This window comes from Styela clava, chromosome 1, assembly GCF_964204865.1.
Source record: "Styela clava chromosome 1, kaStyClav1.hap1.2, whole genome shotgun sequence".
Classification (NCBI taxonomy): Eukaryota; Metazoa; Chordata; class Ascidiacea; order Stolidobranchia; family Styelidae; genus Styela; species Styela clava.
The window spans coordinates 6350231-6375244 of record NC_135250.1 but is presented as its reverse complement, the minus strand read 5'-3'; the positions used below and the strand labels follow the sequence as shown (position 1 = coordinate 6375244).

At 35.5% G+C, this 25014-nt stretch overlaps 3 protein-coding genes across 6 annotated transcripts; all 3 read right to left on the bottom strand.

Moving 5' to 3' along the window:
- Window positions 1–6216: 6216 nt before the first annotated feature.
- Window positions 6217–12184, bottom strand: LOC120341314 (uncharacterized). The gene is made up of 6 exons (XM_078117471.1): window positions 12093–12184; window positions 11404–11623; window positions 10543–10686; window positions 10228–10272; window positions 6859–6901; window positions 6217–6591 (listed from the first exon to the last, which is right to left on the bottom strand). The coding sequence occupies exons 1-6, from the start codon at window positions 12105–12107 to the stop codon at window positions 6573–6575; spliced, it is 486 nt and encodes a 161-aa protein (XP_077973597.1). The 5' UTR covers window positions 12108–12184; the 3' UTR covers window positions 6217–6572.
- A 1983-nt stretch (window positions 12185–14167) lies between these two features.
- Window positions 14168–19784, bottom strand: LOC144428349 (uncharacterized). Of its 3 annotated transcripts, XM_078117463.1 has the most exons (6): window positions 19282–19783; window positions 19093–19200; window positions 18867–18950; window positions 17810–17872; window positions 17519–17575; window positions 14176–16340 (listed from the first exon to the last, which is right to left on the bottom strand). In XM_078117463.1, exons 1-6 carry the CDS (start codon window positions 19370–19372, stop codon window positions 16003–16005), a joined length of 741 nt encoding a protein of 246 aa, XP_077973589.1. In that variant the 5' UTR covers window positions 19373–19783; the 3' UTR covers window positions 14176–16002. The 3 variants fall into 3 exon arrangements, with proteins under 3 accessions (XP_077973594.1, XP_077973589.1, XP_077973586.1); XM_078117460.1 differs by having other exon boundaries at window positions 14202–16340; window positions 19093–19782; XM_078117468.1 differs by lacking the exons at window positions 17519–17575; window positions 17810–17872 and having other exon boundaries at window positions 14168–16340; window positions 19093–19784.
- A 1162-nt stretch (window positions 19785–20946) lies between these two features.
- On the bottom strand, window positions 20947–24048 carry LOC144411660 (uncharacterized). Of its 2 annotated transcripts, XM_078117482.1 has the most exons (6): window positions 23899–24044; window positions 22444–22663; window positions 22143–22283; window positions 21833–21877; window positions 21721–21762; window positions 20947–21506 (listed from the first exon to the last, which is right to left on the bottom strand). In XM_078117482.1, exons 1-6 carry the CDS (start codon window positions 23911–23913, stop codon window positions 21406–21408), a joined length of 564 nt encoding a protein of 187 aa, XP_077973608.1. In that variant the 5' UTR covers window positions 23914–24044; the 3' UTR covers window positions 20947–21405. The 2 variants fall into 2 exon arrangements, with proteins under 2 accessions (XP_077973608.1, XP_077973607.1); XM_078117481.1 differs by having other exon boundaries at window positions 21401–21762; window positions 23899–24048.
- Window positions 24049–25014: the final 966 nt, after the last annotated feature.

Below are 25014 nucleotides of genomic sequence, written 5' to 3'. Positions count from 1 at the left end.
ACCATTGCTTTCTTTCTGTTTCATTCCAAATTGAATTTAACTTACTTTGAAGTAATGAAACACTCAACCATTTGACTGTCAGCAAACCAAAAAGAGAGTTGGCGGGGGGTGTTCCGGAAGTATGTGAAACAAGATGGCCCCCCAATCACACATACTATGTTCAGGTTGTGCTCCATCTTGGCGCACATACTTCGGGAGGACCGGCGGCCGATCAACTACTTACTACACCATCTTGAATTAGATTGCGTTATAACGCAACGTTGCGTTAGGTTGAACTATCTTGATTTACGACATATAACCTAAGCCACAGATAGATGGAATCACCGATGCTTGCCGTACTTTAATTAAAAAAACACATCGAGGCCAAATTGACACAACTGAAAGATTTAAATCTTTTTTACAATTGTCAGTTATATAATATGTGGCAAAGCAGGTGGTTTGCGGACATTACGCTATTCCCATGGTTTGATATTGAATCATTTATAAATCTAAAATACTGTGCAATTCATATAACATATAAAAGTGCCAGAGAACAAATAGCTTGATGCTTAAACAATTATTTAACTGAAAAAATCAACCGGGTTGGTTTGTATAGTAATGTTTAAAATTTGCTTGGAACTATTTTAAGGTAAGTATGTAAAAATATTGGTTTGAGACCAAGTGTTTTTTTTCGAATCTCGAATACTTGGGAGATATATAACTGTATGTAACTTTCTCATTGGGTCCTCGTATTGAATCCCCTGAGCACATAATTTATTGGGAACATAGAATACAAGTTTCAGGCAGATTGATGAGCGTTCAAATACAATAAAAAATGCGTTTTCGTCAATAACTCACTACAGAAAAGAGTCCATATGTCAGAATTGCGTTGAAAAAATATGGCTTCAATAAAGAAAATCACGAAATTTTGCTCTGAACCCAGCGCCGGATTAACCATTAAACAATATAAGCACGTGCTTGGGGCACCAAGCAGAGAGGGGCACCACAGAAATTTTAGAGCAGAATTTTATATAGTTTACCACCGTTTATTAAAATATTACGAGTTCACCAGACGACTCAAACTTCAAAATGTTCGCTTATTTTTCGTCTTCAAGTACCATATTAACCTTCATTATTAAAAATAAACACTGAAACTTCGAAATGGGCATATGAGTCGTTTTCTTAAATTGTTGTTGTTTTTTCCTTCTAGTATTCTCCTTGTTGCTGCATTTTGTTTCCTCTTCAACAATTGGACCGATGAACTGTTTACACTATGTGGTGATTCCACGATCGCATTTCAACGATCTAGTGGTCAGCGAAGTCGGGAGTTTTTTGATAAGGTAGACCAGGGTGGTCCAAACCCTCTCATGCTGATACATTCCGCGCGACTCACCAAACAATTTTAGCGTATATATTTGTGTTGTGGTCCTTCCACCCAGCATTCTTGAACCACCCTTAGGTAGACTACTAGGTACCGGTAAAATTGCAATCTACAGTTGTGACTTGTATGTTTTGGTATTTCGATTCACGTTGAGATTGGAGGCATGAATCTTTATTGTCACACTCCCTTAGGATTAGAGCTCAATCGATATATCGGCCAGATATTGCGTGTTTACCGATATATCATATCGGCTATATATAACAGTTAAGAAAACCTAAAAATGTTCGTAAAAGTTATTTTATTTACTATTGGTTGTGATTATTTTTAATGGATAATACACTTATGTGGTTTATTGTTTTTATATTTGAATTACACATCGGGGGGCACCAAAGTCTTCAGTGCTTAGGGCACCAAAAGGGCTCAATCCACCCCTGTCTGAACCGATTCGAATAATTTACTGTTTGATTCGATTTGTAATACCCAGTAAGCCTACAAGTCGTAGCACGTAATTCATTATTGGACACGAAATCCACCTATGGATATGTTTCTCGAATTGGCGTTTGTTGGTACTCTTCTTTCTATTTTCTTTTCCGTTCTGTTATTGTTGTTGTGTTGATATAACCATAATTTTGTGATTCTAAAATTTGAAACTAGTGCAAGTTTTGTTTCAATGTCATTTAACGCGGGTCAATAATACATCAGCTAGGCTTTTTTATTGAATCAAATAACAGTAATATTATATTGGTTTATATATAAACGCAAAAACTAAATTATTTCGCGCACTGGAATATATATATATTCAGTATCATCGTTCTAGCTAGGACTTGGAAAAGCTATGACGATCAATGTACTGTCACGGTATACAAATACTGGTAAGTTACCGCTTATGATTTTCGGAGAAATGATGATAAAATATTTTGTTTTTCCCTCCGTGTCCACGCAATTGTGCATAACCCTGTTACCTATTTTTCACTTTTTGGGGTTCTTTTGTAAAACGCCCCCGTCACTAATGCAAAAATGTGAGATTGAGAAGAACACCCCCGTCCATGTTTTCAATCAATTAATTAGTAATTATCCAACTGGGATTAGGAATGATTTAAAAATTTGAATTTTCAGCGCAATCTGCATTCCTAACTCTTTCTGCATAATTACTAATCGTGGGCGTTGGATAGGGCTTTGTACAAATGATCCCTTTTTAAATACACTTCGAACGTCGTACAAATGATCCCTTTTTAAATACACTTCGAACGTCGTTTTATTCTTGACTGTCTGATTGAATCGCAAACGTTTTAAATTCCGATCGACCTGTAGATTTATTCATTTAATGATGAGACGACGGCATAACGAGCTCTTCCGGAAAATTTAGAATAAAAACATGAAAAATTTTGAGACTATATAAACGCTCTAAATCTGTCTAAAATATATATTGATTTTCCAAAAATTACTTTAACAATACTTTAAAAATCGGTGCGCGTGCTGTTATTACATTTTTATTTTAAAATTCAACTAAAACTGTCACACGTTATTTAATTACAAGAGAGCTATGCTAAAATATATGGACACGTAGAGTCACATAATTTTGATGACGTCATAGCGAAAAAAAAGTAATAGCCTTCTGGAGAAAATTTTTATCTTTAACCACTGAAAAGTTCAAAGCAATTGGTCCAGTATTCGAAGAAAAAAGCGACTTTTTAAAAACGTGTCAAAGAACAAGAACAACAACATAATATTGAAACGATCGTTATGTCCACTACGTGTCCAACAAGTCGACCCATAGAGTGCGCTAGCTATAGTTAATTGTTCCCGACTCTCTCGTCTAAAGATTTTTACCCAACTGAACCATGTATTGCTCAACTTCTATAACCCACACTCAAACCTGTCACGACTCCAGAAAGAATCCCAAAAATGTAAATATATTTATAGTTCATTGAAAATAAAAAAGGTACCTTAATAAATAACAGCACATTTTAATGATAAAAATAAATTGATACAAAAATATATTTTGTTGAAATGACAAAAAAGGGCAAAGTAAAAAGGTACAATAATGATTAATGAATGGCAACAACTTTTATTGATAAAAATAAATTGGTAGAAAAATATATTTTTTAAAGAAATTACAAAAACGGGCAATGTAAAAGGCGTAGATAGCATTGGTGGAATATATAACATCAATACTTATTTCCACTAAAACGTGGAATTACATTCTGAATGCTCTTAGATTGAGCATTCTATCAATAAATTGTCTAATATAGACTACAAAAGCAACGTAACTCGTTGGTGATTCGACTACTTCAACATTACGTAGGTGGCACTCACATAGTGCATGACAGCCCACCTGCATCAAGTTGATGTCGAATAAATGCATCACGTTGTACAGGTGGCAAATAAATACATAGTTATGCCAGCCCACCTGAATCAAGTTGATGTCGAATAAATGCATCACGTTGTACAGGTGGCAAATAAATACATAATGTATGACAGCCCACCTGCATCAAGTTGATGTCGAATAAATGCATCACGTTGTACAGGTGGCAAATAAATACACAGTTATGCCAGCCCACCTGCATCAAGTTGATGTCGAATAAATGCATCACGTTGTACAGGTGGCAAATAAATACATAGTGTATGACAGCCCACCTGAATCAAGTTGATGTCGAATAAATGCATCACGTTGTACAGGTGGCAAATAAATACATAGTGTATGACAGCCCACCTGAATCAAGTTGATGTCGAATAAATGCATCACGTTGTACAGGTGGCAAATAAATACATAGTGTATGACAGCCCACCTGAATCAAGTTGATGTCGAATAAATGCATCACGTTGTACAGGTGGCAAATAAATACATAGTTATGCCAGCCCACCTGAATCAAGTTGATGTCGAATAAATGCATCACGTTGTACAGGTGGCAAATAAATACATAATGTATGACAGCCCACCTGCATCAAGTTGATGTCGAATAAATGCATCACGTTGTACAGGTGGCAAATAAATACATAGTTATGCCAGCCCACCTGCATCAAGTTGATGTCGAATAAATGCATCACGTTGTACAGGTGGCAAATAAATACATAGTGTATGACAGCCCACCTGAATCAAGTTGATGTCGAATAAATGCATCACGTTGTACAGGTGGCAAATAAATACATAGTGTATGACAGCCCACCTGAATCAAGTTGATGTCGAATAAATGCATCACGTTGTACAGGTGGCAAATAAATACATAGTGTATGACAGCCCACCTGAATCAAGTTGATGTCGAATAAATGCATCACGTTGTACAGGTGGCAAATAAATACATAGTGTATGACAGCCCACCTGAATCAAGTTGATGTCGAATAAATGCATCACGTTGTACAGGTGGCAAATAAATACATAGTGTATGACAGCCCACCTGCACCAAGTTGATGTCGAATAAATGCATCACGTTGTACAGGTGGCAAATAAATACACAGTTATGCCAGCCCACCTGCATCAAGTTGATGTCGAATAAATGCATCACGTTGTACAGGTGGCAAATAAATACATAGTGTATGACAGCCCACCTGAATCAAGTTGATGTCGAATAAATGCATCACGTTGTACAGGTGGCAAATAAATACACAGTTATGCCAGCCCACCTGAATCAAGTTGATGTCGAATAAATGCATCACGTTGTACAGGTGGCAAATAAATACACAGTTATGCCAGCCCACCTGAATCAAGTTGATGTCGAATAAATGCATCACGTTGTACAGGTGGCAAATACATAGTGTATGACAGCCCACCTGCACCAAGTTGATGTCGAATAAATGCATCACGTTGTACAGGTGGCAAATAAATACACAGTTATGCCAGCCCACCTGAATCAAGTTGATGTCGAATAAATGCATCACGTTGTACAGGTGGCAAATACATAGTGTATGACAGCCCACCTGCACCAAGTTGATGTCGAATAAATGCATCACGTTGTACAGGTGGCAAATAAATACACAGTTATGCCAGCCCACCTGAATCAAGTTGATGTCGAATAAATGCATCACGTTGTACAGGTGGCAAATAAATACACAGTTATGCCAGCCCACCTGCATCAAGTTGATGTCGAATAAATGCATCACGTTGTACAGGTGGCAAATAAATACACAGTTATGCCAGCCCACCTGCATCAAGTTGATGTCGAATAAATGCATCACGTTGTACAGGTGACAAATAAATACATAGTGTATGACAGCCCACCTGCACCAAGTTGATGTCGAATAAATGCATCACGTTGTACAGGTGGCAAATAAATACATAGTGTATGACAGCCCACCTGAATCAAGTTGATGTCGAATAAATGCATCACGTTGTACAGGTGGCAAATAAATACATAGTGTATGACAGCCCACCTGAATCAAGTTGATGTCGAATAAATGCATCACGTTGTACAGGTGGCAAATAAATACATAGTGTATGACAGCCCACCTGAATCAAGTTGATGTCGAATAAATGCATCACGTTGTACAGGTGGCGAATACATGGTGTATGACAGCCCACCTGCATCATGTTGATGTCGAATAAATGCATCACGTTGTACAGGTGGCAAATAAATACACAGTTATGCCAGCCCACCTGAATCAAGTTGATGTCGAATAAATGCATCACGTTGTACAGGTGGCAAATAAATACACAGTTATGCCAGCCCACCTGCATCAAGTTGATGTCGAATAAATGCATCACGTTGTACAGGTGGCAAATAAATACATAGTTATGCCAGCCCACCTGCATCAAGTTGATGTCGAATAAATGCATCACGTTGTACAGGTGGCAAATAAATACATAGTGTATGACAGCCCACCTGAATCAAGTTGATGTCGAATAAATGCATCACGTTGTACAGGTGGCAAATAAATACATAGTGTATGACAGCCCACCTGAATCAAGTTGATGTCGAATAAATGCATCACGTTGTACAGGTGGCGAATACATGGTGTATGACAGCCCACCTGCATCATGTTGATGTCGAATAATTGCATCACGTTATGCAGGTGGCAAATACATGGTGTATGACAGCCCACCTGCATCATGTTGATGTCGAATAATTGCATACTGTTATACAGGGGACAATCACGTAGTGTATGACAGCCCACCTGCATCATGTTGATGTCAAAATATAAAAAGTTGTCCAAGGAAGTCGTTTTGAACCAGAATCCCCGACCAAACACTCGCATGCTCATCGCCGTCTGGAATCATTTACTTCGACGGAGGCAAACTATAAAATAGAGAAATATAGGATTTGAAATATAGAAAAATTACACAGGAAGAGGGAGAGAAAACCTCATTAGGTTGTTAGCAAGCAAGCAATTAGTTGAAGTGACTACTAAAAAAAATTAATAAATACATTCCACAATTTCCATGTGAGTAATAATATCCACAATGTAGAATGTACAATTACTACGGCAAATTTTAATTTTTAATTTAGTTACACAGAAATGGACATTTTAATATAGGAAACATACCAGTAAAAAAACATAATTACCTTTGGCACGTTGATCCAATAAATGCGTTCGTGCTATGTAAATCTGAAGAAGAGAAATATTTTCACATGATGTAAAGTTAGGAGAATGTGACAATATAGGGAGCGATTAGTAATTTTGGCGAACATTTCTGAAAGCTAAGAAAAAGGCTGAATATTAGTATTGACCAAATTCTTTCAATTTGAAAATAAGATTAATAAAAGCACATTTTCAATAGACCTTAGTCATTTAAAACTCATCCTACGCGCAAAAATAAAAGTGATGTAAAATTTTTTTTTTTAACATTTGCTCTTATGGGAAATGTGATCACCAGAGCAGAAGTTTGCATTTTTTGAGATTTTCTAGATATGTTTCATCGTATACGTGTGTAGTTTTGGGGATAGAATATTTTTTACCATATTTTTGATATTTTTATCATGATAAACATGGTCAAGATTTTTAATAATCGTTCATTAAAATTTTAATGAGTGCGGTGTTTCTGATGACGTCATTCTCACTAGACCATGAGATTCTGCCAACTTGCCGTGCTCTGTGGGATATGCGCTGCAAATGCGGCGCTAATGTCGCTTTGAGTACGGTACCGGTACTGGAAGCGTTTAACATTGACAATCTATAACCCATACCATTTCTATCACGTTTGTTTACTGGTTTTACGCCTTTATACCTGTACCGCTAGCAATCATTTACTGAAGGCATGCTGACGTGTTATTTAAACTACCGGTACCGTACCAAGGCTGCAAGAGGTGAAAACTAAATTATTTAGTAAATACTGGAATAGGCCTACGAACAAAAATGTTGCCCAGCCTGCCAATAGGCAGGATAAGTTGTACAGTACCGGTATACAAAAAAGATGAATATCTCCAACCTATAATGGTACAATACCGGTCTCCTTACTAGGTTAAAAAGCCCCTGCCCCCCATGTTCGCTATCAAGATTAACAGTTAATTAAGATGTTTGAACAATTTAACAAAAACTTCTTGGAGGACGGGTTGACTAAGTTAAGGAATATTTTTGGATTTGGTTAAACATGTAGTTCATTATTAAACCACTTTTTTTTTTTTTTTATAGATTTTCACTTAGTGGACACTTAGCAAGTACGACAATTTATAAAAAAAAATTATAAATTAATAACAAATCAGTAGAAGTCAGCTCGGGTATTCAAACATGTGATGATTGAAGTGAGAAAAAAATTTGAAGTCACGTTTAGGCTATTACATTAAACAACAATGGAAAAGATACATTGGAATCAGTCAAGCTTCAAATGCTAATGGTATTAATGAAAAGAATATGCGAAACGAAGACTGAAGTTTCCATCTGAGACATTGGAAGACGCTAAAACCTTATAGACTTGATAGTATGGAAAGCCTTCTCACAATGCAGTGATAATGGGACATATGTTTATAATATCATTATACAGGCTTCAAGTTGAACTATATGTTTAATTAAAATATCTATCTTTGCTAATAAATGCTGAAAACCATTTATTTCAGTCTGCTGAGTGATTAGGGCCAGAAATTTGCTGTAGGGACCATCACCAGAGCTGGATTTACCAATAGGCTAGGCAGGCTGAAACCTAGAGCCTCGAAATTCGGTTTCGAAATTTGTAATCTTTTGAAAACTTGACGAGTTTAAACCCTACGAAACGTATATATATATATATCAAGCTTTTCAGAGTAGAAAATTCTGTACACAACTGGTTTCAACCACAGCATCATAATGAGGGAAATTATTATTATGCGCATTCTGCTGGAAATTTCTATGTTAAAGTATGGCTGTAGCGGTTGTTTGATCAAAGAAATTGAAAGCAAAACTGCCTCAAGTAAATTTTTATTCCTTTAATTAAAAATTCACACCCATGAATGGGGAGAATGAAAAATTTAATGCACTCATATTTTTAAATTTTAAGCAATGACATGTGTTGTTGTTTAGAGAGAAATTCTGAGCTCAAAAATATGAAGGGGCCTCTCATGGTCTAAATCCAGCCCTGAACATCACCAATTCTGGGATAGGTACATGGTGCCAACAAGACTCAACATACGAACTGAGTTAGGCCATTGGATTTTGAAAGGTGTACCAGAAATGTACATAGTTGCATGGAATTCATGAAATATATAACATCCAATAAAAACCAAAATAGGTCTTTCGTTGAACACCAGTTGTGGTCCCGGTACCGGTATTCCAGTATTCTGTTATCACAAGCAGTTCCCACAGAGCACGGCGCGTTGGCAGAATCTCATGGTCTAGTGAGAATGACGTCATCGGAAACACCGCGCTCATTAAAGTTTCAATGAACGATTATCAAAAATCTTGACCATGTTTATCATGATAAAAATATCAAAAAAGATGTAAAAAATATTCTATCCTCAAAACTGCTCACGTATACAATGAAAGATATCTAAAAAATTACAAAAAATGCAAATTTCTGCTCTGGTGATCACATTCCCCATAAGAGTTGATGTTAAAATTGTTTTTTTTTAAATCACTTTTATTTTTGCACGTAGGATGGGTTTTTAATCAATAAGGTCTATTAGAAGAGCAGATGTCAACCAGAAAATAATTGGAGCAATGGTAACCAGAGGGTTATTAGTGCTAGCGCTATTTTTTTCCAAGTCCGAAGCTGGCATTATCAACATATCGCAACAAGCGAACTTCCAAAGCGCTATTTTCACCCGACTATAAGGGTTATTCAAAAACATGAGCGACCAGTAATGCAGTGTAACGAATTATATTGGATCGAAAGATCATTTTTATGTGTCGAAATCAAATTTAAAAAACACTAAACGCCCGTTCGTGTCTAATCTACACTCTTATCTCCTATACTCTATTTCCTTCTCGTCCCATATTTTTGAATTTATGTGTGTATATTTTTCAAATGTGGTTTTTGCCATTTTTTCATGTTTTATAGTGAATTTTTTAGAACCTATAGGCACCATACTTATGTCTTAAAACCCATGATTTCCATTTAAAAATGTAGGGAGTATTATATCGGGAAAAATTAGTAATTTTGGCGAACATTTCTAAAAGCTAAAGAAAAAGGCTGAATATGGGGATTCACCAAATTCTTCCAATTTGAAAATAAGATCAATAAAAAGTCAATTTTTAATTAGAAGAGCAGATGTCAACCAGAAAATAATTGGATCGATGGTAACCAGAGAGTAATTAGTATTATAAACAATTTTAATATTCGGGGTATCGATTTATAGATCAGAATCTTATACAATTCTTTCTACTGTACAATAAACGAAAGAAGAATTGTCGCAATTGTCGATTTTCTGCTGTTATCTATTGTCTACTGGGTTGAGCGTCTACAATCTACAATAATAGATTCTACATAATTGAACAAACTGGTGACAAAGAATTTGCACACTTACTTTCAATAAAGAAATTGCGATCGCCGCCCAGTAATCTGTTTAGTTCTGAGAAAATAAAAAAATAATTAAATGATTTTCACTGATATTAAGTGAAAAATTTCACCTCAATATAATACATGTATTTATCTCAGTGAAGAGGAATATGTGAAATTCGTTTGGAATTTAACTATTACGAGTTTTAGGTCACAGAGCATCTGGAATATTCATGGCAAGTTATACGTTGTGGGAATGATCAAGTTCATTCATATATCTTTTTTTAGTTCAAGTAAGGATTTTTGTCCATGAAAATTGGACAGAATTAGAGAGGCAGCCTACCTCCAAGTGACCGCAGCTGGATAGGGCCGCCGTTGATTTCCACGTCGTTAATAAGGATACCATATCTCATTAAATGGTTGTCTTCGTCTCTTCCTATTACGGCAACTGGGATTGGAAATGGAGAATGTCGCAATAGCTGCTGACCTGTAATAATGAAATTTATCATTCAATTTACTGAGAATATCAAAATCGCGAAATCTTGTATATTAATAAAATTGCTTTTGTAAACTACATTTTTGACACCGCGATTTTCAATTGTCATTAGCTATTAGGTCCTAGCACAGGGGTGAGCAAGGTTTTTGGGTTAGGGGTCAAATATTTTGACCATTTAGACTTGCGGGCGATGTTATTTAGCTATCAATCTCCACGAATAAAGGCGCAGAAAAGGGATGCAGCGACGACAGATTATTAGAAACCATTGGGAATCGATAGATTGAATTACCTTGCAGGAATACGTAAGCTACGAACAAAAAAAGAACGTTAAGAGAGCGTTATAGGGATCTTAACAAACTTTGTCGGCACTAAATTGAAACTCAAGGCTGCGCGTGACCGCACACGAGGCGAAAGAATGGGGCGTGAAAATCACGCCGTCGAATCGAGTGAGCGAGAAAACGAAACGTAGCGTAACAAGAAATTCGGTGGCAACCTAAAATACAACTTACACATACTACGACCATAATCTAACAAACCTATTGCACCATACACATTTAAATGAAAACCACAGTGTAGTGCATGCAGAATTGGTTAGAAGCATAAATTTATGGCAGCATCCGGCGGGCCAGATTGAATCACCCAACTGGTCTGATTTGACCCGCGGAACATAGTTTGACATGTCAGGCCTAGCCATATGAAATCACTCACCTGCAATGGCGACGTTCCGATATACGTATCGGGTTTGCATGTTGCCTTCCAGAGTATCGAATTCTAAACGAATTCTATCGTCGGGTTCAATATGAAACCCGTGATCCGGTAGTAACCTTCCGTCAACATTGTGTTCCAGTCTCAAGTCACGTTGGACGGAATTTGTGAAAGTGATTACAATGCCAGCACGGTTTTCCGTTATGGTCGCAATCACGTTAGCCTGTTTAAAAAAATAAAGTTGATAGACTACAATCATTAATAACAGAATAACGTTTACTTGAACGTATTGTAAAGTTTAATAGTATATCAGTGGGAGTACTGATGAAAAATTTCAGAAAATTACTTTCGAATATGGCTGACATAGACCTAAGTAGTTCGTCACCCTGCATTTGAATAATTTGCAAAACGTTTAAGTTGCAACCCGGCTAGATCTGGAACAAATTCAGTCACTTATTGTTGTTTATTTATTTTTTAAATGGAGAATTTGATGCGATCAAACTTGAATTTTTAACTGAATTTACTGCTACCAGATCAAGCAGTTCTGAAACTATACTATATTTGACAAAAATAAGAAGATTGATCTTAACTTAAGACTTAAGTTCTAAACTATGCTAAATCGACTTTAAACATTTTTGAGAAAGCAACACAAAAGAAGCCACCATTCAAGACATAGTGTTATATGCATTTACCTGCTCTTCTGCCATCAAGAACCTTTATCAATCAAGAAATAGACGAGGACAAACTCCTTGCAAGGGCGTTGTCCAAAATGAGCGCCTCGCTATCAACGTTGCACGATTATAGAGCTCTCAAAAATTGCGGACTATCGTTATAAAGAGTAAACAGAAATTTTTTACTGAATCGCTATAACTTTGAAAGGCATGAGAAGTATGACAAATGCTATACTTTTTCTGTTGTTAGGAAAACCCTAAACTTTAGGATAAAATTGCTTTCCAATTGTTTTATCTAACTGGTTAAAAAGTCAGCGTTTTACCCTCCTAACCACAAACCATCACATGATCATAATGGAACACGTCAACCCTATAATATTCGAGTGGATATTTCGGTATAAGTTGAGGGAATTTTCTAGGTTAGCGAGGTACGAATTATCATTCACTGAACGCGCGTGATAACAGCCCATTTGTACACAGGGGGACATGAACCCACGGATTTTAGTATGTAGATCGCACCCCGGACATTTTTGCTCTTTTATATTTGCACCCATGTAATTTGCATCTACATATACATTCACGGGCATCTGCACCCATGCAATTTGTACCTACGAACATTTAAATCCACGGACATTTGCACCCATGGTCATTTTCAGCCTACAAATATTTCTGTTTTAGAAAATATTTGTTTACGACACTTGTGCTCTTTGCCTTGTTGCATCCTAATTGTGTCCGTAAGTTTGTGGTTGAAGATCCAGAGAAAGAATTAATCGCGTACAGGTTTGAAATTTCTGAAGAATTGAATTTAATTTGTCACACCGACTTTTAACGAATTCATTGAGAAACACGTTTTTATAAAATCTTGTATTTTGCAGCAGGATTTGGCTAGCGTTTTGGCTTATATATATATACAACAGTGCCACTCAGGTACGGGTATAGGCTTTGCGACGCAAATAGATTGGAATTACTCGCAGGTACCAGATTAACAAAACTAAAAACTCGTTTCGCGGGCACACCATTCAAAATTGGTACTTCTCCGCGGGCCGCACAGTTTTTCCTTGTGGGCCGCAGGTTGCACACCCCTGATATAAAGTACTGGTAGCTAATTTTAGCCAAGTAGTCCAACGTTTTCCAACCTGGGAAAGAATTCCTCCACGGGGGGAAATTTTGTTATTCTTGAAGAGGAATTTCACTTTTCATTTGCTGTACTAATATTAATATTCTTTATTATTACTATAATCAGTGATCTTCGTAACGGATCATATATTCGAAATTGGTTTGATTTAGCAAATTCTTGATTTTAGGATTAATTTAGAATCATTTTGTATGAAAATGTATTTTTTGGCATTTATTATCTTATGATAGACAAGAAATTAGGTGATCATTGTCAGAATGAAATAGCGAATACTAATTAAAAAATATTAATCCCAATTCAATTTCTACAAGTTTACAATTGTCTTGAAGAATATCGTTTGTGGAACAGACCCATTTCAGAATATATTTAATTTTTCATATTCGAAAATTTATTTTAGAATGTATTCGGAATATTATATTATTCGCCTTTGTCCATCTCTGACTATGATGCACACATAAACTACCTAAACTGTGCGTATAGTCGTGAGTGCGACTCGCACATTATACCAGCTTTTAGATTGAACCATTATTAAAGTATTTTATGTCGATGTTCGGGGAAACATTCATTAGGTTAGCACAATTTGTATTACAATTATTTGCTACAGGTGAATGACTTGCTGCGTAGCTAAAGGTGAATAAATGTAACAAAACTTGACTCTCACAGCTGACCGCGCGTAAGGCAGAGGAAGTGATTCGTTTAGCCTTTGTGTCTGGCAACTTGTGCGTAACTGCAACTGAACGTATGTTATCGTTGTTCTGAATGTTACGAGGTAGCTGAATGTTACGAGGTATGTTGAACTAGGCATATTCATAGAATAAATTTTAAAATAATTTGTGGTAATTTCCTATTTGAAGTCGAATGAATACCATCTGTATTTGTTAGAAAATCTGTGTAACAGAAGCTTAATAAAATTGTAACATTAATCAGATCATACTGTGTGAATGCGTTCATCCAATACGATGTTGGAAGTAAAATTCTCTTACACGTTGAGAATCTATTATGAAGTTCTATTATGCGATACAAATGACAAGCGCAATCATTGATGTGTTACACTAATTAGTTACATAAGTAGTGACATTTCCTCTACGCAATCTATGTTATAATTAGGGAGTATGTATATTTTAACATAGGGATACCATATTTTTGTGACCTCAAAGCGGGACGCCTCCAAAGACCATAGCTGTAGTTTTTTAATTTTAAATTCACCGATTTTACATTAGGGTCCTACATTTAAAATCATCCCGACTGTCTTCATTGACCATATTGTCATCGAGAGTTCGCGCGCTGTCTGTCTTAATATTGGTTTCAGTTCGAAAATTAGAAAGGAATTTACGTTAACGTGAAGCACAGCTTTGATATACGGGGCTTACACGTAACAAATTGTAGCAAATAAAACAACGAAACAATCAAAACCACGCATCCGCACCAGTAAGTAGGCTGCCGGTACGCTAAACAGCAACAACTGTATCGGGAACATGCTAATTGGCAATTTTCGTGTATTATTTTGACTGGCTGAGTGCCAAAGTACAAAACACAGTTGAAAGACCCAGTTGAAATCAATGGTTAGGGTATTGTATTATAACGCATTTTGATTTATTTCTGATCTATTTGTAATAGCGTTAAAATACTTGTGAATATAAATTTGCATCACGTATGTGGTGTTAAAAATGTGTATGGGGTCCACTATCTTTGTAATTTATATCTGTAGTAGGCCTACTTATCTTGCGCCGCTATATGCTCCCGTAGTATTCGTACCAAGATGGCGCACAACCTGAACATAGTATGCGTACCAGGTCAGGGTTGGCAGGTTGTGCGTCATCTTGATACGAATACTACGTGGGCGCCCTATTTTGTAAGTATACACACAGATACAAGGGATTGTTCGTGTCCGAATGGGTGGATATTTTAGAATTTTTTTATTATGTATTTGAATGCTATAAAATAATGGGATAAGCAGAAAGATTGTAATACGCATTGAATTTTTATGTTATTAAATGGACTCTGTATGATGCTGCATTTTTACTGAAAATAGTAATTTCAATCCCCTTAATTCTTAAAACATGTCATTTTCAAATTCATTCAAACTCAATTTCTTGATAATTATTAATACTACGGACTATTTCTTAAATATTAAGTTCAGAATCTAATCAAAAGTTGTACGTACACAAAAGACAAGTTTATTACTTAATATACACAATATGGTTCAATATTTTCTGTGTGCACAAGTCAATAAGTAAGGTCCATTAGTCAACTATAGGTAAGACAAATTCGCAGTTATGTCACCCATAGTCGTGTTGTCTCGCAATGGAAGATGATGAATAAAACAAAAAAATTGTACATCTTAAATTGCTAATTATTAAAGATTGCTAATTTCTTTAAGAAAATGCATTGAATTACACTGTTGCTGTACAATACGAAAATCTATACCATACGATATGGTTGCTGGAGAATCTGTGTTATACTCGTTTCGGTACTCCCGAAGTATGTGAACCAAGACGGCGGACACCGGAACATATTATATGTACCAGCTACCAGGTTAGGGTTAGACCATAATTTTATTCCAATATTCCTTATATAAGTTATATTACGAGTTCGAGCACTAGCCAGGTGATTCCCGTAGTATTTGTACCTGAAATTATGGCTTAACCTGGTACACATACTACGTTCCGGTGTCCGCCATCTTGGTTCGCATACTTCGGGAGTACCCTTATTTCATATATATTGCAAAATGAAACCTTTTTTTTTTGGATTTGATACAATCGGGGATTAACATATTAAATTTGATGTACAAACTCATTAATTGCACGCTACTGCAACGTCGTTCTCATGGCCGCAATAATCTTCATTATCATCTTCATTTTCACCAAAAGGTCCATGGCAAAGGTAAAAATCCGTGTTTGTTTTGCTGCAGGTATGATCGAAGGCAATCCATATAGGTCCAGATCCTGATCCAAAATGTGCTCGCCCTAGAACGAACTTTGCTCCGCTAAACCCCAAAGTATAACAAACGGCATTCGCATCGTCAATCTCGAATTTTACGTCGCATATTGTTCCCCATTTTCCTGCATGGAAGATTTCCACTCTGCCTTCTTTATTGTTCCGTCCGTTAACAAGCCTCAATGCGCCTTCGTGTTCTGTAGAAAGTTTACCATAATTGGGATTTATTTACAACGTTAAAGAGTGTTGCTTTGCGTGCATTAAATTCGAAATTTTTTTTTTAATTCAATGCAAATTTTCCGTTAACCATTGCTTTCTTTCTGTTTCATTCAAAATTGAAAGAAACTCACTTTCAAGTAATGAAACACTCAACCATCGGACTGTCAGCAAACCAAAAAGAGAGTTGTCGGGCCGGGGGCGCTCCGGAAGTATGTGCACCAAGATGGCGCGCAACTTGAACCCCAATCACACATACTATGTTCAGGTTGTGCGCCATCTTGATACATATACTTCGGAAGGACCGGCGGCCGATCAACTACTTACTACACCATCTTGAATTAGATTGCGTTGTAACGCAACGTTCGTTAGGTTGAACTATCTTGATTTTTGGCATATTACCTAAGTCACAGAGAGATGGGACCACCGATGCTTGCCGTACTTTATTTAAAAAACCCACATCGAGGCCAAATTGACACAACTGAGTCACGATTTTTATCTTTTTTACAATTGTCAGTTATATAATATGTGGCAATGCAGGTTGTTTGCATCCATTATGCTATTCCCATGGTTCGATATTGAGTCATTTATAAATCTAAAATACATTGCAGTTCATATAACATATGAAAGTGTCGGGGAAAAAAAACATTGATGCTTAAACAATTATTTAACTAAAAAAATCGGCGTTTAGGAAGTATGTGCATCAAGATGGCGCACATCCTGAACCTTAACCTGGTACACATTCTATGTTCAGGCTGTGCGCCATCTTGGTGCACATACTTCGGGGGCACCAAAAATTCGACCGGGTTAATTTCTATAGTGAGGTTTAAAATTTGTTTGAAACTATCTTAAGTTAAGTTTGTTAAAATATTGGTTTAAGGCCTAATGTACAGAATTTTGACTGAAATAGCTCTGACTCTCAGCTTTTAGGTCTGAAATTACAATTTCAAAATTTAACTTGATCTCAAGGGAACTTGAATTGCGCGATTATTAAGCTCTCGTATTTATTATTAATTCCGGAAATTATGAAAATTGTCAATTCAATGCATATACGCCATTCTTACCGTTTATAGCAATATTTATTCGAGAATATGTGTGATTCAAATTAAATTTGATTTGGGCATAATTCATTATATGTCTTACGTACAAAATGTCTTACCTGCTACGGTTGTTGGTTTCACTCTAGATACCGGGCTGGGCTTTGGTGTTGCACCTTCTTTTCATTTGAAGAAATGATAAGAATTTTAAAGTGAAAAAATAAATAAATGTTCCGTTGCAATCATGGCTGATTTTAAAATAATGACATTTCAAAATTAGTTTTCCACTTGATAAATTTAGGTGAACTATAAAAATACCAGTCTGTTCACGAGACGATAGTGTCGCTATCACAATTCTTCTCCCCATTCATAAATATTTTGATAAAAATGATTATGTCAGTACTTAGAATTACCTTTCATTAAGGCCCGTAAGCTGTCTTTTAGTATTTTAAGTTCTTTACTTTGCTCTTGAATTTCTGTCATATAATTTTCAATCATTTGTTATAAAAATAGTAGTTAAAATTACAATGTTTAGTAAAGCACCATCAAACAATAATACTATTTCTGCAATGAAGTGCGGCATACTATGTTACTATACATTTTGAAGCTGGTGTATTTGGTTATCACAATGGTATAATCCTGTTGTGAAAAAATCGTTTCTTTTTTTTCTATATATTCCACTAATTTATATTGACATGAATTCCACATTATTCACGTTCTTTGGTTTTAATGTTTTTAGTTCTCAGTTCAACAGTTCTTCACCTTGCCTATGTTGATTTGATCGTTAATTTTAAACACCGTTATAAAATACTGTATTGCAAACTTAATATTCAAATTGAGAATGCAGTACATGCAGTTTTTGATCCCATTGCAGTCGAAATGTAGTTTTTTTTATTCACCGTTCTACTTAAATGGCAATGTAGTGTAAAAAGGTTAGACCAGAAAAACAGTGTTCACCATCCATCAGCCTGAATAGCTTCAGCTTATGGATTGCTTCACTTACTCATCAGTTAAGTAATTATATTCGCTTTTGCATTCACGAAATGTTATTAATTCCAAACCCTGTGCTATATTTGATGGGTTATCGAAGTTTATTTAACGCCCCAATACTGCTTACTGTTTATTTGTATTCTAGCATAGTTACAGCCGCCGTAGATGAATTCATTTGTGATGTATGCTGACGATTCAATTTTATATTATTATTACACCAAGATGGCGCACAACCTGATAACCCCAACCTGGTACACATACTATGTTCAGGTTGTGCACCATCTTACACGTGATTCAACCTGGAATTTATAAATTATGTTACTTTGTGAAAGTGTACTGAGATATAGGCTAGTCACCACATAAAAATATCTGTGATAACCCAAAACATTGTTAAAATAGCCAAGCAACAGCATGGTTCGAGTCACAATATTATGCTGTCTTGGCATAATTAACATTATTTATAAAATGCGATTAACTTACGTTCTTTGGTTTGACGATTTTCGTACTTCAATATTACTAGTTGCTCGTTTTGTTCTTTGACAGTTTTTTCAACGCGTCGCAGTTCTACAAAAAGCAAAAACAACGGTAAGCCTTTTTGCAAGAAGGATATTTATATCAGAATGCTTAAACCGAAAGTACATTAAAATCTATTTGGGCACGTATGTCGTTTAGATCCTATTTCAAAAACGAATCACATATCTATTACCTTGCTTAAGAACACCAATTTCCTTATTATCGTTTACAATTTCTGGTAAAACATTGACACTTTTTTGTTGACCTCTTGCTTCACAAACAATTGGAAATTCCTGCACCTGTAGATAATCATCGATATTGAAACCGAATTTATTTAAAGCCCCTGGAATAGGATCGCATTGAGGAAAATTGCATCCTGTCTTCATTTTACATTGAAATATTCCTTGTGCAGCACCAGAAGTTGATTCGAAAATAAATAAAGCAAGAACGAACGAACGAAAGACCAACATCATTGTTTGACACGCCTCGACATAAAACTCAACAATAACGTAGGTTAAGTCTTCTTAAATTTCTACCCGCATTCTCCCCTTGTTTGAGTAAATAAACAATATCCTGATAATATAATATTTAATGTTTACGTCACTGGAAAAACTTTTGTATCAGACCAGGGAATTTCCAAATTGCCCAAAGCGGTAAATTAACCTCCAGCTCCAAGTCTTATCAAAATACTATTAAACTTTCAACAGTAGGCTAATCTACGAACAACGTATTACAAAACAATCATCAACGTCGAGTTTTTTATAAAATAAATTCTTAAAACTATTTCTACATTTGATGGGTAAAGCAAATATACTGCAGTTGAAGAATCAAATTTAAGTCTTGTTTTCTGAAGGTACTGCTGTGTCTATTTTGCGTATCAATCACACACAACCCACGTAAAACGAATTCTTCCGAGCTTATTTTGCTTTAACTTGGGCAATCGAAGCACTGCAGTTAGCAACTTTTGCCGTAGGCTATTTGATAGAGAAAGAAAGCCGATGTTGTGCAATATCTGTGATGAAACAAAAGTTATGCCATTTGTAATAGAGTCTTTTTATAGCTTCATATTTTCTCCGAAAATTTGGTGTCAGAAGTTTTTAGTTGCAAATTGGGTAGGGTAACGTTGAAATGCTGTTTTAAAATTGAAGATCTCGGTTCTAAAACGATATAAAATAAATTTCAAAACAAAATAGTATGTTCGTTGAAAATTGAACAACAAACACATTAACACAATACACATGTTGTTGTGTCGATTATACCCATAATTTTGTAATTCTAAAATTTGAAATTATTTCAATTTTTTGAGTTCTCTCGTAGTATGTGCACCAAGATGGCGCACAACCTTGACATAGTATCTGAATCAGGTTAGGATTATCAGGTTGTGCGCCATCTTGGTGCACATACTACGGGAGCGCCGTTTGCTTCTCTCCCATTCAACGCGGGTCAATATAACATCACCTAGGTTTTGTATTGAAACAAATAACAGTAATATTATATAGGTTCATATATAAACGCATGAACTAAATTATTTCGAGCACTGGGATATAAATATATCTAGGACCTGGAAAAGCTATGATGATCAATGTACCGTCACGATATCCCGATACAGATAATGGTAAGTTACCGCATATGATTTTCGGGGAATTGGTGATGAAATATTTCGTTTTTTCCTCCGTGTCCACATACTTGCGCATGATCCTGTTACCCATTTTTGAGATGTTTTGTACAAGGCCCCCGCAAAAATATGAGATTAGGAAAAACCATGTTTCCCTGGACTACATCGATAATTTTACTAAAATTACTTTAATAATACTCGGGATGCGCGCGATGTTATCACTTTTTTTCAATATCTCGAGTGAAAAATTTACACGTTTTTAAATAAAGATCGACACATAGGGTGCGGTGTGCGCTACTTATAGTTAATTGTTCCCTGCTCTCTCGTCCGAATATTTTTACCCACGTAATAATGCTCAACTTCTATAACCCACACGCAAACCTGTCACGAGTCACGACTCCAGAAAGAATCCCAAAAATAAAAATGTATTTATAGTTCACTGAAAATAAAATAAAAAAGGTAGAATAATGAATAGCAGCCTATTTCAATGGAGAAATAAATTGATACAAAAATATATTTTGTTATAGAAATCCCAAAAAAAGCAATGTAAAAAGGTGCAATAATTAATAGCAGCAACATAATGTAATGATGAAAATGAATCGATAGAAAATATACTTTTTTATAGAAATAATAAAGGCCAATGTAAAAGGCTTAGGTAAGATTGGTGGGATATATAACAACAATATTTATTTCCGCTAAAACGTGGAATTACACTTTGAATGCTCCTAGATTGAGCATTGTATCAATAAATAGTCTAATATAGACTACAAAAGCAACGTAACTCGTTGTTGATTCGACTACATCAACATTAAACATATGGATTTTCTGTTATAAAAGATTTCTTTTAATCCATATAAATCGAAATGTTCAACGTAGATGTCCGAATAATAGTCAAAATATAAAAAGCTTTCTAAGGAGGTCGTTTCGAAGCAGAATCCCCCGACCCACCATTCGCATCGTCGTCTGGAATCGTTTGATTCGACGAAAGCAAACTATAAAATAGAGAAATATGGGATTTGGCAAATTCCACAGAAAGATGGAGCAATTAGCTGAAATGACTAGAAAATTTTTTATAAATACATTTCACAATTTCTCTGTGAGTGATCATATCCACAATGTAGAATGTACAATCACTACGGTGAATAAATTTTTTAAATCTTGTTACACAAATCATAACAAACATACCAGGAAAAAAAACGTAATTACCTTTGGCAGTTGATCCAATAAATGCATTCGTGCTATGTAAATCTGAAAAGATGAAATATTTTTACATATTGTAAATTTAGGAGAAGTGATATTTTACAAAATAAACACTTACTTTCAATAAAGAAATTGTGATCGCCGCCCAGTATTCTGTTTTGTTCTGAAAAAATAAAATATAATTAAATGGTTTTTATTCTATTGAGTGAAAAATTTCAACCTGATTATCTTAGTAAAGAGGAATATGTGAACTTCGTTTAGAATGTAATGATTAGAAGTTTGAGGCCAAAGATCATCTGAAATATTCATGCTAAGCTATACGTTTGTGGTAATGATTACGTTAATTCATATATATTTTTTAGTTTGAATTAGGATTTTTGTTGATAAAAAAGACATGAAAATTGAAAATAATTAGATCAGCAACCTACCTCCAAGTGGCCGCAGCTGGACAGGTCCACGGTTGATTTCCACGTCGTTAATAAGGATACTAAACCTCATTATATGGTAACTGTCTCTTCCTATTACGGCAACTGGGATCGGAAGTGGAGAATGTTGCAATATCCGCTCACCTGTGATAATGAAATTTGATATTTAATTTATTGAGAATATCAAAGTCGCAAAAAATTGTAATTTATTGAAATTGATTGTTTGAGATAGATTTTATAAATCACATTCTTGACACCTCGATTTTCAATTGCCATGATGGCATGAAGCCATTTGGAGGCTCACCTGGGATGGCAAAGTTCCAATATTCGTACTCGGTTTGCATATTGCCGCGCAGAGTCCTGAATTCTAAACGAATTCTATCGTGGGGTTCAATATGAAACCCGTGATCCGGTAGTAATCTTCCGTCAACATTGCATTCCAGTCTCAAGTCACGTTGGACGGAATTTGTGAAAGTGATAACAATACCAGCACGGTTTTCCGTAATGGTCGCAAACACGTTAGCCTGTTGAAACAAATATAGTTTAATTCGATACAATCATTAATAACGTTTACTTGAACCTATTATAAAGTTTAACATTATATATATCTGTGGGAGTACTGATGAAAAAGTTACAGAGAATTACTTTCGAATAAAACTGACATGGACCTAATGTAGTTCGCCACCCTGCATTTAAATTAACAGAGAAACGTTTAAAAACAACTTCAACCACTAAGTTTCATTTATTTCAAAATGGAGAATTTATTTCGTTCAAACTTAAATTTTAACTGAATTTACTGCTACCAGATCAAGCAGTTCTAAAACTAAACAGTATTTGACAAAAATTAAAACATTGATCTAAACCAGGGTGGTCCAAGGTTGTCGGTCTCGCGGGCCACACTATTATTTTTGTATTGTTCGCGGGCTACAATACTGCCAGGGATAGGTAAACACTAAACAGTGCAATACAAATCAAACCCTTTCACTTGTGATGCCATACTATATACTAATATATTACTATATATATATATATATCTACATTTGGTGTACAATTTCATACCAGAGAAAGTGTCATAATGAGATAATTCCTTACAGACATATTTAGAAAGCATTGTGGTATTTTCCGGCCCATGCCTATAGTCAAAAATCTGTTTGAATTCGTCAGCTTTATTTTCAAATTCATGTTTACAAAAGAACTGCAGATTGATTGATTACCGAATGTTACCAAATTTCAGATACAAAGTGGTAATTACTAAATGTTCTAACATATAGGCAGTACTAAAACATCCGAGAGGAATCATATTTTTTGACTATAACATTAATATTTAATTATCAGGCATAACCAACCTAGGCTAATATATTTCTCATTCGATTTTTAGTTTTTTATTAAGCCTATTTTGATACCATAAATTCCCGACTAAAAATATAGAAAACCAATTAATAATTTAGACTACCCAAGCACATTATTCAACTCAGCTAGCCGCAACACGAGTGCTAGTCAATTCAGTGATAATAGTGATGTAACAAAATGTCAAAAGATTTTTCTTGTTATTTTTATGAAACGCAGTTACGACACCAAATGCAATTTTTTTTTACCTTCCCGCAAATGCGACGCGGGCCACCGATAATGAAGCGGAGCTTGGGTTTAGACCACCCTGATCTAAACTATGCTAATTTAACTTGAAATATTTTTGAGAAAGTAACACAGAAGAAGCCATTTACGACATACATAAATTTATAGCAGAGTTGTATGCATTTACCTGCTCTTCTGCCATCAAGAACCTTTATCAATCGACAACTAGCAAGGACAAACTCCTGCAAGGGCGTTGTCCAAAATGAATGCCTCGCTATCAACGTTGTACGATTATAAGGCACTCATAAATTGCGGACTAGCTTTATAAGGGGTAAACAGAAATTTTTTACTGAATTGCATCAATTTCAAAAGGCATAAAAATTATTAAGAAATTCCATATATTATCTGTTGATAGAAAACCCTTAAATTCCAGCGTAACATTGCTTTCAAATTGTTTTGTCTATCCAATTATAAAATCAGCGTTTTACCCTCCTAACCGCAAACCCTCCTAATCACATGATCATAACGGACACGTCACCCCTATAATATTCGAGTGAATATTTCGGTATTAGTTGAGGGAATTTCCCAGGTTAGCAAGTTACGATTTATCGTAATATCATTCACTGAGCACGAGGACAGCGCGTGAAAACAGCATATTTGTACCCAAGGGTACTTGAACCCACAGATTAGCATGTAGGTCGCACCCCCCGGACATTTTTACCCTTTTATATATTGAACCCATGCAATTTGCACCTACATATACATCCACGGCCATTTACACACATGCAATTTACACCCACGAACATTTAAATTCACGGACATTTGTCCCCATGGACATTCACACCGACGGTCATTTTCAACCCACAAATATTTCCGTTTTAGACAAAATTTTATTAAAAGCAAGATTTCTACATTGTTTACGTTTACGACACTTGTGCTTTTTGCCTTGTTACATCATAATTGTGTCTACCGTTGCTTAATGTTTTTAACCTTTTTCCGAGGTTTGCTTGAACTACGGTAAGTTTATGAATAAAGATCCAAAACTAATAGCGTGCGGATTTGAAATAAATTGGTAGTCATTACGAAGTAATAGCATTAGAATGTCCAACCCCCGGTGGAAAATGACAGTACAGCCTCGTTTACTTTACAAGCTGTTGCAAAGGGTCGTAGACTCATGGTGACCCAAACTAAACCTGATGGACCATAATTAAAATAAACTAATGAAATTTTGTTTAACATATAAATATTCATTGGTGGAAGTCGTCATGTGAGTAAACTGTATCCGAGTGCTATAATCTCGGGT